Source organism: Dermatophagoides pteronyssinus, unplaced genomic scaffold (genome assembly GCF_027571235.1).
Source record: "Dermatophagoides pteronyssinus isolate colony J.1.1.1.1 unplaced genomic scaffold, Derpt_VIB-CSIC_2022.12 sq0014, whole genome shotgun sequence".
In the NCBI taxonomy this organism is placed as follows: domain Eukaryota; kingdom Metazoa; phylum Arthropoda; class Arachnida; order Sarcoptiformes; family Pyroglyphidae; genus Dermatophagoides; species Dermatophagoides pteronyssinus.
Genome location: NW_027461538.1, coordinates 1,143,061 through 1,162,284, shown reverse-complemented (window position 1 = coordinate 1,162,284; position 19,224 = coordinate 1,143,061). Strand labels below are relative to the sequence as shown.

At 28.6% G+C, this 19,224-nt stretch overlaps 1 protein-coding gene and 1 long non-coding RNA gene across 2 annotated transcripts; one reads left to right on the top strand and one right to left on the bottom strand.

Moving 5' to 3' along the window:
* The first annotated feature begins 1,103 nt into the window (after nucleotides 1-1,103).
* On the top strand, nucleotides 1,104-19,223 carry LOC113794753 (uncharacterized). Its single transcript, XM_027344885.2, has 9 exons — nucleotides 1,104-1,219; nucleotides 5,920-6,734; nucleotides 10,630-11,177; nucleotides 11,275-11,494; nucleotides 11,577-11,747; nucleotides 11,823-11,951; nucleotides 12,015-12,425; nucleotides 12,479-12,634; nucleotides 18,747-19,223. The coding sequence occupies exons 2-9, from the start codon at nucleotides 6,326-6,328 to the stop codon at nucleotides 19,007-19,009; spliced, it is 2,307 nt and encodes a 768-aa protein (XP_027200686.2). The 5' UTR covers nucleotides 1,104-1,219; nucleotides 5,920-6,325; the 3' UTR covers nucleotides 19,010-19,223.
* On the bottom strand, nucleotides 9,211-9,630 carry LOC142645560 (uncharacterized). Its single transcript, XR_012846668.1, has 2 exons — nucleotides 9,523-9,630; nucleotides 9,211-9,461 (listed from the first exon to the last, which is right to left on the bottom strand). It is a non-coding gene; the product is annotated as an uncharacterized LOC142645560 (long non-coding RNA).
* Nucleotide 19,224: the final 1 nt, after the last annotated feature.

Below are 19,224 nucleotides of genomic sequence, written 5' to 3'. Positions count from 1 at the left end.
ATTCGGTTCATTCATTCATTCATTCATTTAATTTTATCATCATCATCATCATTTCAAAAGACACAAAAACAAAATAAACACACAATTTTTGGAAATATTATATGTTTGTCCTTTCACTTTTTCATTTTTTCTGCTTGTTCAAGGATAAAACTGGTGTTTTTTCACTCACACTATCTCCATATCACCATATCTATCTTGGTTAGTTGTATAGGTTGGCCGTGAATCATAAAATGTAATTTTTGTTCCACCATCATCGCTTTCCTAAACACAGTGTTTGTTGGATTTCTTTGCTTTATATGAATCACTATCTTCATCATCTAGTCTAGATATGATAAACAAGCCATCCATCCATCCATCCATCGAAAACAGACAATTCAGGCATATGAAAATACATTTTTGGATGGATGGATGGATCATGATAATCATAAGATCTCATTGTCTCATCTATCTTCTTTTTCTTTGTTCATTGTTGTTGCTGGTTGTCATGATATTTTTCAAAATTGGTTATTGTTGATGCGTGTTGTTTTGGGTACCGTATAAACGTATTTAGTATGATGAAATATGTGATTTGGGTTGTTGTTGTGAAAATTCTTTAATTCCGATTAGTTTTAAGTCGAGTGGTAATCATTGTAACCATCATACAAATGTGTTATGGATACAAATAAATTGTCGATGATTGTCGTCTGTTTTGATTCTATCATTTTTTCTAGTTATCAATGTAGAGCCTAATATATTCGCGCCATATAGAATATCATTGACTCTATTCAATTCAAATGGTGAAACAACATTTTCTTTTCTGTTGCAACCATCATCGTCTGCTAACGTATATAAAATTTTTCACGTATATAGAAATGTATTCTATATTCAGTTTATGGACTTACATTTTCTCATTCGTATCTAGGCTTTGGTGTTAGAAACAACAAGCGCGGGAGAAATACAAACATTAACATTAATTCCATTTAATGATGATGATAAAGATAACCATCATTTCAAAATATGTCTGTGTTTGTGTGTGTGTTTGAAAAATAATGATTGAACATTATCGGTAATAAGAAAATTGGTTGTTTTTCCATCATTGAATTATCATCATGCAATGTTCACCACTTGTCAAATAGAGAAGGACCATAAACATTTTTTATTATATTTGTGTTTTTATTTGCATCATCATTACATCAATTCATCAAAGCAGTATTCAACGGGTTTCATCAAATAATATTCGGTTTGTTTTGTTTCGGAATGTTTAATGTAATCATGATATTGTTGATCAAAAATTTTATTACCAAATTCAATGATGATATTTAGCGACACTAAATTTAAGAAACCAGTATTTGCCGATGATTATGATCATGATTGTAAAACGATAACATCGCAAAAGTTAATTGATAACATAGCACAGAAAATTTATGTCGAATAAAAATATCGTTGAACGAAAATTTATATGAAAAATTTATAAAACAGGCAGAAAAAACAAAAAATTATTGTCCACATCATTTGATATGAAAGTGAGATGGCTTTCTGCAAAAAAAACGAGCGCAAAATTTATGAGGAAAAAACACATCGTTTCGTTACCGAAAAAATTCATATTTGGTTGTCAGTAATTAAATTTTTGTTAATTTTTCGTTTTTTTCATTAAATCTGTACTTGGTGATTTTTTGACTATAAATCATCATGCTGTTTGCTGTGCTATGGTTGTTTTGAAAAATACAGCCTATACACACTATATGATCCCAAAAAATGATAATTTTTTCACACCATTAGGTTTCAATGATTGAAAAAACAACTTTCGTTGAAAGAAATATAAATTTACAAATGAAATTTTTCTGTTTTGTTTGTTTGATAATTAAAAAATTTCATTTTTCTGTCATCATCATAATTTTGAAAAGCCATAATTTTTTTTGATCAAAAATCAATATATTTTTAGCTAAATCGAAAGATTTTACAATTTTGTTTGTGAAGAATTTCATAACTTTTTCCTTTCTATCATCTTCTGTTCAAAGTTTCAACGATATTGTTGTTGTTGTTTGCAGTGAGAATTTTTTCTCCGGAATTATAATTTCAAAAACCATCATTGAGAAATTTTCCCAGAAAAAAACTTGCAAGAACATGGCCATGATGATGACAAAACTATGGACACAACATCAATGAAAACATCGATTGTGGTTTTCTATTCTATATTTTTCGACATTTTTTTCATTTAGAAAATAACAATTCAATTCAAAAAAATCGATATTATGAATAAATGAAAAATGATGATCATTATTCGATATTCATAAATTCAATTGAATTTTTCAATTTTTTTTTGTTTTGTTTTTATCATCAACGAAAAATCATTTTTATCTTGATCTTTTTTTTGGGGGGAACAAATTCGGAATAAAGAAGACAATGGGATAGAATTCGTTGGTGATACAATGACAAATTGGTGTCTTGGCTACATTTGATTTTTTCTATTGTTGATAATCGCATTTAAAATGTCAATCTATTTATTTAGACGGGAAAACAGAAAAAATATTGACCATATCCAAATAATTTATCCAATGATGATTATATAAGCTGATGTCATCAAAATTTATTATCAATAACCACACACACACAGACAAATCAACGAATTTTGTTTGAGTAAAAAATGAAATAATCATAATGATCATCCTTGTCGTTTATCGTTTGTTTTTTCATCGTCATCATAAAGATGATGACCATCAATTGAGGAAAAAGTTCATCAATATGATGAGTTAATAGGATCAACAAAATGATTGCAACATTCAACATTGTTCAAAGCTTTTTTGAAAATTCTAAGATTCATCACGGATTCGTTGAAATTATATTTTGTGATAACAATATAATCTTTATAATGACAATTCTCGAAATGAATGAATTTAAAAGTTTGTTGTTTTTTGGACCAAATTTTAATCTTAAAGAATTTAATTCTTTCATTATTTCTCGTTTCCTGTTCCGGTTTTGAAATAAATAATTTTTTCATTTCGTTTTGTTTTGACATGGCTGTTGTTGTTTATTACTTGAAGAATTTTTTCTGGCTAGTTTCATTTGCACTAATGATTTCACACTCCGAGTTTTCATCATCATCGTGTGATTATAATGTTGATTCCGGTCAATAGTTTTGAGCTCAAACATCTTTTGGCTCGACTTTTACAGAGAAAAAAACAATTTTTTTTCCATCTTATCATCCATCCAATTTTGTCTTTATTTCACTGGGATGATGCGCACGAATGCGCATTTTTTTCTATTTTCCAATTTCGTTTATGAAAAATTTTCATTCATTTTGTTTCATTCATATTCAGGTGGTGAACGATGTTATGATTGTTGTTGATGTTGCTTTTGGTTAGTGAAAATGAGATTCAAAAAAATTTTACCCAAGAATACATTTATCACATCTTGATAATGAAATGAAATCATAAAAAGCTACCCAAATTCAATACAAAATATATTTTACATTCTAATTTCTGGAATTCATTTCTCATATAAAACAATACGAATAGAATTCTCAAGTAGAAAATTTGGTGGTGGCAGTGATGATTGTGAAACAAAAAGAAAATTTTGTCATCTTCAAATGAAAAATTCCGATGAAAATTGTTTTCTTTTCATCCTATGTTGTTGTTAGATTTCATTTCATTTGTTGGTCTTGCTCACCGTGAATTCATCATCTTTTCATCAGTTGCCCATGACGATTGTTTTTCGTTTTTTTTTGTGATTTTTATCGAAATATCTTGGAATTTTCTGTGTGCTAAGGAATCCAAATCAGTAATTCTTTTATTTGATCTGGTTTTCGTTGACACATTTTCTATTCCTTAAAACATTTTGCTTCATTTGGGTTTCTTAGCATTTTTCAGGTTACATTTTTTTCTTTGTAATTTTCAAGATTCTCAATAATATCACCATAGAAAAAACAAAATTATTAAATCTTTTTAATTGGAATCAATGGATCGTATCAAATGATTTTGTTAATACATCATCATCATTTGGATGGTACAATTTTGTTTCACTGGCTTCACCAACCAGAAAATCTTATCCGAGTTAGTTACAAATTTATAAAAATTTATCAATCATATTGATCGATTCATTCAATCAATAAGCCACCCCCACTCTCATCATCAGTTTGTTTGTTTCAAGAAAAGTGATTTTGTTTTCTATTACTTGAAACAAATATAATCCGATTACAATATTGTTTAATGTTTTCATTTTCAATTTGATTTGTTTATATTATAAATGAAAGGGAAAAAGTAAAATTAAAATCTGTTTGATTTTCGTTGTTGTTGATGATGATGGTGTTGGATTGTTTCCCATCATAACCATTATGAATATTTTTCTGTTGAAAAGAAGCAATAAAAATGACTTTTTCCAAGTTTGTCTCTATGAATGTCACAATATTCAAAACAATGTTTATATTTGCAAACATTGTCAAGATGGTCATAAAAATGGCAATTATTACTATTATTATTATTATTGATACCCGAATCGAACTGCCATTCTGTATTTGTTAACATTTTGATTGATTGGATAATTATTGGATTTTGTTTCGTTTTTGAATGTGTGCGGGCTTTGTTTATTTATATATGCTGTCGAGAAAAATGAAACTATTAAATTAGTGACATTTTAGCCTTTCAATAATAACACGTGTTGTTTTCTATTCATTTATTCAATATGATGAACCCGATCCGATACACAATCATCAATAATATTATATAAACAAAAACATATTTCCAAACATTTGATGATTATCGATGGTGGTTGAACACGACAGGCAAGCAAGCAACAGGCTTGAATTTTCAAATTTTCAATCACTGTTCTACTCTGCATATCATTATTTATAAATGCCCAAACAACTAAAAAAACATTTAATTGGAAACCGATTCTATGAAAGAAAAAAGTTTTTGTTTTGTTTTTCGTTATGCCGAATTCAACCAACCAAACAAGATCAAATAATTTTGTTTCGTCATTTCTCGAATTATCCGAACAAACTTTATCCATAGAATTTTTATTCAAATTTGTTGTTTCTTTGAGTGAATATTGATTAGCCATTTTGTTTTGTTATTTTTCATTTCATTTTTTCGGGAAAAAACATAAAAAACAACATTGACATAAAGTCAATTTAAGTAATTTAAATTTTTTCGAAGAAAGGTAACCAATAACAACTTCGGCTATAACTGAAAGGTAAGAAACGGAAAACGAAGAAATGAAATTTTCATTTTTTATTTTACATTTTTTTCGAATTTCCATTCATCATTCATTTATGTATTCAATCCATACGGTTATTATTACGGTAGTTGTTTGTCTGACAAACCACTTTAACTAAAACATAACAAATTCATATTCTAAATTATTCAAATGAGAAAAATGTTTGCAGCAAAAACAACGAAAAGAAAATGAATTATGTCTACATCATGTTCAGCGTTTGTCGACAGAACGAACCCCCAAATAAAAATCAACCAGAATCAAAAAATATGTCTTTTGCTGTTGTCTATTCATCATCATCATAATAATGATATTTGGCCAATTCTGCACTCATTTACATTTCAAGTTTTTTATGTGTTAAAAATCGAATAAAACAGCAATAAATAAAGTGACAATTGAATGATTTAAGCGGCGAACAAGAGAATTTTTAATTTTTATTTTTGAATTTTATATTTAAATGAATGAACGAAAAAAATGTATCCAGAGAATATTTGGTTTTCACTTGTTTCGTCATAGCAGAATACAAGGTATATTACGAAACGATTTTCTCAGATTATCATCATAGTGATTTGTGATTTATAAATTTGCCATGAAATTACATTGAATTCATGAATTATAAATAATTTACATAATAACCATTACAAGACAGCTTGCTGTTGTTTTTTGTTGATTGTCAAAACTTTTAATTAAATTTGAATTTTTATTTCAATTTTTTTTACAAAATTCCCATAGTGTTCTTCATCATCGTGAACAACATCATTAGCATCGAGTAAATCTGATAATCCGAAATTCGTTTTTGACAACAACATTATAACAAAGTATAATTGGAGCCTAAAATTGAATTTCAAATCGATTTGATATTTCGGAACCAAAACAACAAAGCAAATTTTGACAGGAATTTACATTTTTTCACTGAATCGAACGATTAACAAACGATCCAACACGATAATTACATGTAAATGAACAACAACAAAAATGACAGAGAAAAACAAAAAACAAACAACCATTGTGATTTGTTCATTCATTAATTAATGTTTAGATTTTATCTCTCTCTGTGTTTCACAAAAAATAATTGATTTTGTTGCATTCATTTTTCAACAAAAAAGAATGAATTTTTAAATATTAATAAAAATTCAAAATGAAAATAAAAATGAGAAAAGATTGGGAAACAATGGCTGTCAAAATGAAACATGCAAAACGATTGGATCGATCGAAAATTGAAATGAATTTTGTATCAAAAAATCTATTTTTGCCTTCATCACCATCATCGTCGTCATTGTTTGATCTTGATCAATATCGTTCATCATTATCATCGTTATGGTTGTATGCAATCATTACAAATCTATTTTTGATAAACATTAGCATCATCATTGTTTCCGCATCATCATCAAATAATCATCATAATCAAATTCAATCATCATATATAGTTAGTGTCGAACCAAAACCATCATCATCATCATCATCATTGAATCATCATGATCAATCCAGCAGTATTGGCCAAATATTGTCAAAAAAATCCAATGATAATGATTATTGGCCACAAACAGGTTTGTCTAATATTTTCCTTTTCATCAAAAATCAATCGATTGATTGATCTTTGATTAGTAAAAGTTTTGTTTTTCATTACACTTTATATTTCAACCCTTTTTCTCTGTACCAAACAAACAAAATCATTGAAAAAAATCACTGATGACGGTGATGGTCATCATTATCAAACTTTTCTTTCACTTTCTCTCATCATCATTTTTGAGACAAATTGAGAGACAAAATTCTTACTTATTTTTCCGGTTTATTCACTTGAAAATAAGTTTTTTTGCTAGAAAAAAAAACTTTTGATTTAATGTCAGGTTCGATACTTCAACAGAAAAATTTCTCATTTTCAACCCGTTTAATCCAAGCGAAACGATAAAGTTTTGCCATTCGAGAAAATGACATCATTGTCTTTCATATTTTGTCTCCCTCCCAAATGAACAACTTTTGAACAAAGTCCAGGGAAAAATATGACAAATATAGACAGAGAAGAAAGAGACAAAACTTTTACATTACATTACTTCTAAGATGATGATGATGACCATCAATGATGGAAATCATTTTGTTTTGCATCATTTTCAAACTAATGATAATGTGCTATGCGTATGATAGGAGGAGTCATAACAAAAAAGAAATTGATAAAACAAAAACAAAAAGTTAATTGAAACTTGCAATTGATTTTTGGCTTGATTGCTTGTTTGGTGATTTTGACAATTGTTTTCTTGCCCCTTCCCTAATAATTTTTTGTTTTGTTTTCCAAATGACCAAAAAACAGATTTACCCTTAAGGAAATCATTGTTGATGATCTGTGTTTGATCATAATAAACAATTTAACAACCAACAAAAAACAATGGACCATACAAACAAAAATTGATTTCATTTTTTTCGTTCGGTTATCGGCTAGGGAATGATATTATGAGAATATCAGTTTTTCTTTATTTTTTGCTTTTTTTTGTTTCTTGGTAGTTTGACAAACATAATAACGAAGTGAAAAACAACGACAAATGAACAAAAAAAGTTCAATTAGCTTCCGATTGTCGTTTGTTTTTGGGTGTTTTGTATCGAAATGACAATAAAAATAATAAGCAAAAAAACATCTTCTTTATTTTATAATCATCACACACCAACACAATCACAAGATGTTTAGCATTGATTTCGATTCACATATCAAATCAGTTTCAGTTTTTCGGGTATCAAGAGAATTTTGTCCACAGATTCTATGGATTGTTTTTTTTTCATTTTTCTTTCTAACTTTACTTGTTTGGTTTGTGTAATTGTATCTTATTTTTTGTTTTTCTTGTATTTGATTCCAACGAAAAAAATTTCATTATAACAATGATTGAATGAATTTTGTGGACATGGTTTATTTATCTATTTTCCCCATATAAGTTATTGAGAATTTAAGAAAATATAAAATCAAATCAAAACATTCAATCGGTCGGTTTTAGTTTTTCCTATAGGACGCCGCCGCTCATGCCAAAAAAACATTGATAGTCAAAAAACAAAAAATCAATTGCCAATCCAATATGATGATGTCTTTTTTCAATGATCATCATAAGATTATTTGCGTTTTTTCCTCAATCTAAAAATTTATTTCATTCAAACGAGCCAATGTGTTTGAATCAATTAGGCGAATAAGAAATCAAGCAATAACAACAACAACGGAAAAAATCGATTTTCTATCGTTATTTCTTGTTTTTTTTTCGGTTCGGTATCTTGTCATTTGTTGTTTGGTATATATGTGGTGTGTTTGTGTATTTGATTTTGGCTCGCAAAAAAAAACAATCAACCAACATGGAGAGATTGATTTTTCTCCTTTATTCTTTACCAAGTTTAAATTTTTTTTCTTGGTGATGGAAAACCAATCGACCGATTGACAAGTTTTTGTTTGAAAAATCAAAATCAGTTTTTTTGTTGTTGGTTTTTTTCACTTTAGATTCTTGATCATGATCATCATTTTGATGGTTAAACCATAAGGAAATCCATTTTTGTGAATCACTCTTTTCAAATATTCTCATCATTTCGAATGGATGCCACGGGCCAACAAATAAAAAAATTGCAAAGAATTGACAACTATCGATTGTATCGCGATAGCATGTTGATAGTCAATCAATCAACCAAAAATCAAGATTAACGCGTTCGCTACCAGCGACGCATATATGCGTCGTTTATTTGCTGTAGTTCTATGTGTTTTTCGAAATCTCCGGTAGCGAACGCGTTAATCAATAAAAATTATATTATAATTAGTAATAAACATTATGTTTACTCAACCAATTTTTTCTGTTTGTTTTTGTTCAATACTAATTATGATCATTATAGAGAAATGATGATTCAATAATAATCATTACTGGTAATACAATAATAATGTTAATGATATATTTGTTTGTTCGTTTGGACATAATAATTATCATCATTCAATTATATCCAATCGATGATGATGATAATGCATCTATAATGTTATCTATTCTAACCAACCAAACGAATATTGATGAATGTTTTTGGCCATAAATTTGCCCGCAATATAGACAGAGTGATGTCTTAACGTAATTTTCTCATATTTTCCGATTTCGAAAACGATTGGGATGTTTGTCAATTGCAGCAGCATACTTTACCATGATTTTCGTTTATTATTTCGGAGAAAAACGTTGATTTTATCTAATCCTCTAATTTAAGAAACGATCCTTGATGATGATGATGATGATAATAATAATCATCTTTTTTGGCTAAAAGAAGTGAGTGAGTGACTGAGAGAGAAAGAGAGAAAAACGATTAATTTGTTTCATATCATGTGGATCGGGCTATTACTTTTCTTTCTTTTGTTGGTTTGGTCTGGTTTCACGTATATGTGTGAATACCAAGTATCAAGTATGTTGGTGTAATGTTAGTCAATCTTGATTTATATATGGCAATTTACTGCAATAAATCCCCGTAAAAAAATAGAATTAAATTCGATTCTTGGTGAGACTTTTGATTAACATATTTTTGAATCAAAATGAATTTAATTGTGAAAAATTTCATTATGCTTTGATCTTTACCCTTTTGAAATTCTCATTCCGGATTTTAACCAAACAAAACGATAGTGAAAAACCGAAATTGAAAAAACATATATTAATTTGGACTAAATAATCATTGCTATTAATTATATTCATATTTCAAATCATCATATCTATCAATTTCGTTTTCATGCATCGCTAGTTTCGTTGGAGTGTAATGTTTGATTATCATTTTAATTACATGGATTTGTAATCATGGAAAGAATCGATTGAATCGATAACTACAATTGACAATTCAACTTTGAAATTGAAATTGAATCCAATCCAATCAAACCGAATCAAATTGTGATTTTTGATTATTATCCAATTTTTCCAATTGAATTCTAATTAATAATAATGATTTTCGGATTGATCACAATCAAAATGCAAAATGAAAATATTGATTAAATCTAATAGCAAACAAAATATGATAAGCAATGAAATTGATTGAAAAAAATCATTATTAAACAATGAAATTTTTTTTCCTCGTTGGATGACTTGGAAAAAACCGGGTAAATAACAAAAGATTCTTAGACAAACACTTCAATTGGATTTGATTCCGACCCGTACCAAACACACTTATTCATTTTTTATTTGATTTTGTCAACACAGTTATATCTATCATAGCCGAAGAGATAAAGCAAAACCAGAATCAGTTTAAGCAATCGAACAATGCACACACTTGAATCTAATCAATTTATTGTTGTTGATCATTGAAAATGACCAAAACAAAAAAACAACAATAACCACTTGAGAAGATGGCTTAATCAAGATGTTTTAGTTGTTGTCATCATTGTTGTTATTGGTCAAGTTTATCAAGTCTTGTTTGTCACTCATATTTATTTTCTTTCTTACCATGCTTTACTTATTCAATTTACAGATCATCATCATCACGGAATTATAGGATCAATAAAAAAGCTCAACAATATTAGACGACAACAATTGTCAACAACGATAACGCCTTTCATTGATCAAGATGATGATTCCTGTTTATTTCAACGAAATAATGAAAAAATTCATCACCGTTTTCATTTCATCAAACGACGACGTTCCTTACCATTATTATATCGAAAGAAAGCAAAAAGATCAACAACATTATCACCACATCGATACGCCTTTTCATCGTCTTCAATATTGTTGCCCAAACTACGACCAGTAGTAAAAACAATTGTAAATGATGATAGCATTTCGTATCAAAAACAAACCATGATCGAATTATCAAATGAATCGATTGATTCAATGAATAATCCAATTAAATCACACCATAATCATCATTATCAGAATTCTCAATATCCAGCTCAACAACAAAAGCAAAAATATTCCCAATCATTACCTGGATTATATATGCTGCCCATTGAAAATGTAACAGCTACTGTTGGTCGTCAAGCTATATTGAAATGTGTTACAAATCATAATGGTCCATCAAAAGTAAGTTTTTTTCAAAAACAATATTGATGATTTTTTGATTGAAAATATATTCCATTTTTCTGAACAAAAAATTTACTTTCTTTAAAACAAAAAAAAGCCTGCCTGGCTTAAAATGGATGAAAATTCCACACCAACATTATTGACACTAGGTACGAATACATTGATGAATGAAGATGAAGGAAAATATCGTGTTACACAGAATGAAAATCATTGGTATTTACATATCAATCGTGTACAAGTTAATGATCGCGGTCTTTATATGTGCCAAATTAATGCCAAAACAATGCTCTCACAAATCGGATATCTTGATGTTTTTGGTAAGCAATCAGCAAAACAAACGAATCAAATTCATTAATTCTATCGGTTTATAAAAATTTACATTTTCAATAACCAAAATAGAGCCACCTGTGATAAATGAAGAGCTTACTAGTTCCGACACGACTGTCGATGAACTATCAAAAGTGTCATTAAGATGTGCTACACTGGGTTATCCAACTCCTTCAATAACGTGGCGTCGTGAAGATGGAAAATCGCTCAATCTTGGCCAATATGGTGGTAAAAAAATTGCCGGTAATCTCTCTTTCAAACTCAATATCATCATCAATAATATTAATGATATTCTTTTAAATATATCCTATTCAATAGAACCAAACTGGCAAGGAGAATATTTAAACATAACACAAGTCAAACGTGATGATATGGGAGCCTATCTTTGCATTGCTAACAATGGTGTACAACCAGCAGTTAGTAAGCGAATTGTTCTTCAAGTGAATTGTAAGTTGAATATTTCAAGTGTCTGTTTATTTCTTATTTCATGATTGCAAAAAATTCTTTTAGTTCCACCAAAAATTCGTGTACATAAACAATTGATTGGTAGCTATATAGGTAGTGATGTTATTATTGGTTGTGATGTTGATGCATCACCAAGACCAGAACTTTATTGGATAAACGGTGATGGTAATCGTTTGGATAAAATGATGGAAAATTTTGATGATGACTTATCATCCACAACAATTGAACATCAATCATCAACCAATAATCATCATTACAATGTTTTTGATTCATCATTCAATGATAATAATCATCAAATTAATAATAAGAAAAAATATCATTTCGAACAAGAACAAAATGGTTACCGTACAACTATGAAATTGATAATCAGAAATTTGCAATTGGCCGATTATGGTAGCTATAAATGTAGTGGCCATAATAGTATCGGTAAAAAAGAAGGATTAATTCGTTTGTATGGTAAGTTTTTTGGTGTGAAATTTGCATTTTTTCAACCTGTTTGGTAACAATAGAAACACCACCACCAATACCACCAACACCTAAAACAACAACAACAACCACGACAACAACAACGAGCACAACAAGGCCCACGACAACCACAACAACAATTAGGCCATTTAGAATTAATCGAAAACAGAAACAAAAATCAAAATGGACCATATCTAAAGGTAATGATGATGATTTTGACAAAAATCAAATCATTTTTTTTGTTCTAATGCAAAGATTATTTGAGATTTTGAATTTTTTCTTGTTACGATTAATAACAAGTTAGAGAACAGTGCAAAAAATTGTAAAGATTTTTTTGGTGAAGAAAAAAAATGATTTTTCTGAATAATAAGGATTTTCTCTGAAATGATGCAAAAAAAATTTCTCGATTCACATACAGGCACGATACGATGCTTCGGCTTTCGCTTGATTCCATTAATCATTTTGAATTTTTTTTCGTTGGCTACCGCTTTTGCCTATCCAAACACCAACATAACACAATCATAATAATGACAGCGATCCCCCCAAAAAAGGTGGTTTACCACCAACATTATCATCATTTTCATCAAACGGGGTAACCGCATCATTTTCGATCGTTTTGCTTTGCTTTCAGAACCAACGAAACAATCCTCTTTAAATATCGGTTTTTTGAATAATGAAAAAAATTTTCTTTATTTGAAAAAATCACACTAATATTATTAATATTAAGATAATGAACATTTTTTCAATCTCAAAACCTAAGCAAATATATGCCTTCATAAACCCATAGCTTATAATAGTCTATTTTTTGATAGTTTTTTTTGAAATTTCTATTGGAACTATGCTTTATTTTTTATATATCAAAAGTTTGATCGTTTTGCAAAAAGCTCGTTATGAATAATTTCATCATCATCATCATTGACATTGTCGTCCGAACGAAAAACGGCAGCGGCGGAAAATAATGTGTGTATGTTTTGTTTGTCGTACATTTAATCGATTTATCGACGCGCTTACCATTCATCTAAAGTACCAGAGATTTTTTCTTTTTTTTTCTTTAAATATTCAAATTTTTATTTATCTTTGGTTTTTTGCTGGCTTGTTTCCCGTATTTTTTTCCGTGTAGTATTTTTGTCCCGGAAATATTCCAAAACAACAACAATAAGAGGCCAACCCATTCACGTTCGTTGATATCTGATTTTTTGAGAAAAAAAAATTTACTGAAATTTTTTCTTTTTATTCAACTCAATGATGATAATTCAGTGAACAACAAGCTCCAAAGTTTGTTCAAAATTTAAAAATGAAAAAGAAAATTGATCTGAACTTTTTTCAAAATGATGACCTTTTTCTCCCCATCAAAATGAAGAAAGAAAAAAAATGTCATTGTCCCGTGGGTTGTGTTCAAACCGATAACCATATTGCTACATCAAATAAAAACTTTGAAAAAAAATTTGTTCAAATAAAGGTACTAAAAGATCAGACAAATCGATACATTTGTTCAAACTATAAATAATTTTGAAAAGTCAAATCGAACACCACAAATGATGATGATATTTTTGTTGTTGTTGGTGGTTTTACACAAAACACTGAATCAGAATTTATTTATGAAAAACAATGATTTTTGTTTTGTTTTGTTTTTCATTTTTCTCAATTTCTCAATATTGAGAAATTGAGAAAAGTTTCCAGCAAACAAACAACCAAAAAAATCATATCACATCAAAAATGATCGACAAAAAATTGCTCATAAGCACGTAATGTAATAGTAGAATTCTTCTTTTTTGGTCATTTTCCAATTGGAGAGCCAGAGAAAAAAATTGTTTTCCAGCATTTCAATTACGTGATTTCACGTTTTTAATATCATTTTTGGAAATGATTTTTCATCACCAATCAACCAAACTCAAATCAACGTCATCATCACATACAGGTGTACATCATCACCGAAAGTAATCACTTAGGAAAATAGAAAAATCATATTGAATATTTCTTGTTTTCCAAAGAAACAAAAATGATAAATTTTTTTGTTGCCTAATCAATTATTGTTGATTATATTATTTTCATCAGCAAACAGACATTTGAAGAGAATTACCTTTATTATCTTACTCAATGATGATGATGATTATTGCAAAAAATTATCATCATGTTTTTATTATCATTGCACAGAGAATCGTCGTTGCTGATGATGATGAAAATTTTATTGTCCAAAAAAATAAAAGAAAATTCTTTCCATCCATATTGCAAAGCAAGCAAGCAAAACGAACAAAAAATGTTTTGATGGAATATTGAAATTTAATAATCTTAATTCATAAATTGATTTTTTCACTGCTACTGTTGTTTGAGTGTTGTTCACTTTAAGTTATTAGGTAAAATTGAATGAATGAATGAACAGCAAACTAAACAGCCTAAAAAAGCTGTTTTATTTCATTTTTTCGGTTATTATTGTTGTTACTGGCGTTATTAGCAACCATTATTATATTTTGTTACAATTTCATCTAAGAAAATATTGTTGTTTTTGATGGAACTTGTTGGAAACGCAAATTAATGATAAATTAGGGCCAAATGTAAAAAAATGAAGCAAACAATTTCGGAATACACCGAAAATATTTTTATTTTTGGGTTTAAGTTTGGTTCTACTGTAAAACAATGTGGGAAAAATCGATTTTTCTATAATAAATTTGATTAACTTGGCGGATTCATTCCAAGAATCATTCATATTTTTTTGAGCGAAAAACAGCCAAAAATAATAAGAAAATCTTTTGCATGGATGGCACGACAAAATTCAGAAAACAATTTGATCGTTTAGTGTCGAGATCAAGCAAACAACTTATCGTCATTGTCGTTCATTTCTAACTGATTCTAAAATTTTTGACTTTGTCCAAATTGTGGCCTAGTTCGGTAACTCGTGAATATCCAAAAAATAACCATAACAACAACAACATCAATAAATGTTAATGTTTTTTCTCCCGATATTCGTTCCGAAAAAAAACAAATATTATTGATCATAATGTCAGTGTATTGCGTAGCTCCGATATTTTTTGTTTGTTTTTTCATGAAATTTTGAAAAAAATTCAATCGACTGATCAATCATTAATGTGATATCGGTGATCGAATAAAATGAAAAAAATTCGGAAATTCTAGATCATTTTTCTTTGAGAAACTTCCCAAAAAATATAAACATATTCTTGATGAATAATCTTTTTTTTTGATGCAAGTTTTTCATTTTGTTTTTTTGTTTGACAGCAACATTCCAATGTTGATCATTTTTTATGCGGAAAAAACAAAACAAAATTTGCTTAGCTAATCACATATATCAACCAAATCAAATGAATTTCAATTTTTTTCACTTGTTTAATCGATCGATAAATTTTCTCTCCTACCGATCAGATTTCAAATTGAATATTCAAAGTCAAAATCAAAATTAAGAAAAATCATTTTAAATGAATTATGTTGTCGTGTTCCTTAGCATAAATCGATTTCGACCAAAAAAAACTTTGGAATAATAATCTTGCCTTGATTCAATCACAAGGTCAAGCCGGACAAAAAATTCATTAAAATCATTTTTGGGTGCAAACCAGAAAAACGCGAATTTTTCGTTGTTGAATTTAATTCATTTTAACAACAATTAATTAATTCTTGTTGTTTGCTTGGTTTAGTGTGTGTTAATTCAAGCTCAAATCGACATTCTCAAAAAGATGATAATAATGATGAATCTGAGAGAGTGAAAAAACTAATCACAACAAACGAACGAACCAAGCGAAGAATTGTATTGTTTTGTTTTGTTTTCCACCATTCTTTTCATTCATTTGAATCATGATGATGATGATGGCGACAAATGTGTGGAATAAATATAAATAACATTTCTCACTGATATGATGATGATATGTCTACTATGGAGATGAAAGATGATGGATATTCAACCTTAATCGACAAACGATTATTTCAACTATCACGGTAAACAAGGATCGTATTCTTGGTGTGCAAAGCGGAAAAGAAAAACGAAAAAGAAAAAGAAAGATACACACATAGAGATAAGAAATAAACGAAACATAAGAATTAATGGACGATTCACCGACCGACCGACCGACCAGCAAAGTGATCCAGCCAAAATATCAAAAAGTGCCATCATCATTCGTTATATCGACTAAAAATAATCAAAAAAAATATTCCAAGATAGACGATGAAAAAAAGAAAACACGAAGAAAATCCAAGCAAGCATAAGTGAAAGATGAATGTGGAATTCTTTCTTAGTTTTTCTTATAAAATTTATTATTTTTTTCAATGAAACAATGATGAATAATGTTGCATCATTGAATTGTTTTTTTCGGGCAATCCACACATGTTATACCATGTTAAGATGTTTTTCAAAGATTTTTCAAACAACCAAAAAGAAATTCGGGCACCAACAATTTATCTAGTCGTCATGGTTGTTGTGATAGAGAAATTTTTCAAATTTTATCCACATTTTTCATCATTGTTGGTGTGTATGTGCAAGCAATGATGAATTTCTTTTTTTCTCTTTAAGCATCATCATCATCAAATGGAATGAATCCAAAATTTTTGTCTTGTTATTCGCTATGGATGTTTGTTTTTTTTTCTCGTTGTTTTTGTTGGTTTTGCTGTTTTTCTTGAGAAAACAAAAAATTCATCGAATAATATGAACGATGGATGAATTCAGTTAGGATAATTTTTCAATTCTTGACTTGTTTTTTTATTATGAAAAACACAAATCAAATGTTTGAAATGATGAAAAACAACAACAACAAACATTCCAAATTGATAAATAAAATGAAAAAACCTAGAACATGGTCTGTGAAAAATGTTCACTTTAAATGTTGATGATACATTTATTATTTCAAAAATCATGAATTTCAAATTTTTCCAACGAATAAAACGAATTGATGATAACATTTCCAACAACAAAAAATGATTCATATCATTATCATCATCATCATTTCTCTTGTTTGAATCAATTTATTTGAGTGTTACACGACAATTGTTTTTTACCAAAGAAGAAAAAACGATCATTATTCAATTCAATTTGAAATAAATGAAATTAACTTGGTGTAACCAGTGAACAAAAACGAAAATAAAAAAATAAAACCACGACCACAAGATGACAAGATTTATCATATCAATTTTTTTGTTTCAACAGGATTCTACACACACACATTATGTATCATTATCATCATCATGATACATTGTGTGAATGAATCGCATTTTGTATTCCATATCTATTCACCACATATAAATCACCATTGTAAATGAATTTTTATATTTTGGTGTAAAATGAAAAACTTTTTCACAGTAACCACTTTCTTAATGACTATGATGATGTTAGTGATAAGTTTTTTTCTCCCTGAATTCAGAAGGAAAAAAATTGGCCACCACCATAAATTAGCTTGCAATGTTCAAAGGGATGTGTAATATTAGTGTCACACACACAAACTATAGGTGATGACAATGTTAATAAAACGAAAAAGTTTGGACATTTGAACTTTGAAAAAAATGTCTTGTTTATTTTATTGATTTTTTCCTCTCTAATATATTATCTGTGTGTGGTGAGTGAGTGAGTGGGTGTGTGTGTGAAAAAAATTCAAATTTCAAGTTTTTTTGATTTTCAATCAGCAAGATGATGATGATGATCCACCAATATGGTGCAAATTTGATAGAAAATCTCATCTCCTATACATAGCATATCATATATTTATATTGTGATCACTATCATCATTTCGATCATTATTTTTCAAATATATTTTTTTGTTGTTGTCATTATCGTCATCATTTTTTTATTCTTGAGTCCAAATGATAATGATCATCATCGTCATTACCATCATTTGGAGTTATCAATCGATAAATTTATTTTTTATTTTTCTTTCTTTCAAGATTCTTTGATGATGGTAACGCTATTCATATTTTTTTTGTTATGTAAGACATTGTTGTTTTTCGTTATCATCATCATAGAATTTTTTTTCTACTTTCTTTCGATTTTTTGGGTCTTCTTCATTCTGATTGAGACCAAATAAATAATGAAAGCAAATGAAGTAATTCCAGTGATATCTTCATGTATGTGTGTGTCTGGTTGAATAGAGCTCATCCAGAGAAAAGAAAAATATTTCTAATAGGCCATATGAGAATAATTATGTAATTTTGTTTCTTTTCTTGCTCCACACAATACATACTTACTTTATTTCTTATATGATGATAACATAGTCGCATGTGAGATAAGAATTTCGATTTTTTTTCATCGTTATATTTTGCTTCATTTTCCAATTGAATTTTAATATTTTTTTCTTTATTTTCTTATGAATCCAAAAAACAAAGATCCAAATAATCAATATGGATTCCCGAACGAAACACCGAACGTATCATCATCATTCGACAATGATTACGATGACGATGAGGACATTATTGATGGTGATAATGATGATGATGATCAACTCTCTTATTCGACAATACGTAAAGATAGATCATATAAAAAGAATCGTAATCAAAGACGCAACAATGGCGGTTATCCAGGATCATCGAAATGGACAACAATATTTTCATCACTATTATCCATCCCTATATTTGTATTATTATTATGATTTTTGATAAATATCATCATCATTTTCTCATTCCACATTCATACAACATTATCAATTGTTTGTTGATTGAAATTTTTTTGTTTCATTGAATTATATAATTTAAAATAGCCATGTCAATGTTGTATTTGAATATTATAATGATTTTTTTCTTTTTTTGACAACATTAATTACTATACGAAAGACAAAACAATTAAATTTAATTACAATTCTTTAAT

What these genes read in the sequence shown, in the direction of transcription:
- LOC113794753 (XM_027344885.2), top strand. Translation starts at nt 6,326, where the DNA reads ATGAAAATAAAAATGAGAAAAGATTGGGAAACAATGGCTGTCAAAATG. An exon ending in AGGATTAATTCGTTTGTATG is followed by an intron (nt 12,426 to 12,478) that starts GTAAGTTTTTTG and finishes TGGTAACAATAG; the next exon opens with AAACACCACCACCAATACCA. An exon ending in AAAATGGACCATATCTAAAG is followed by an intron (nt 12,635 to 18,746) that starts GTAATGATGATG and finishes CAAAAAACAAAG; the next exon opens with ATCCAAATAATCAATATGGA.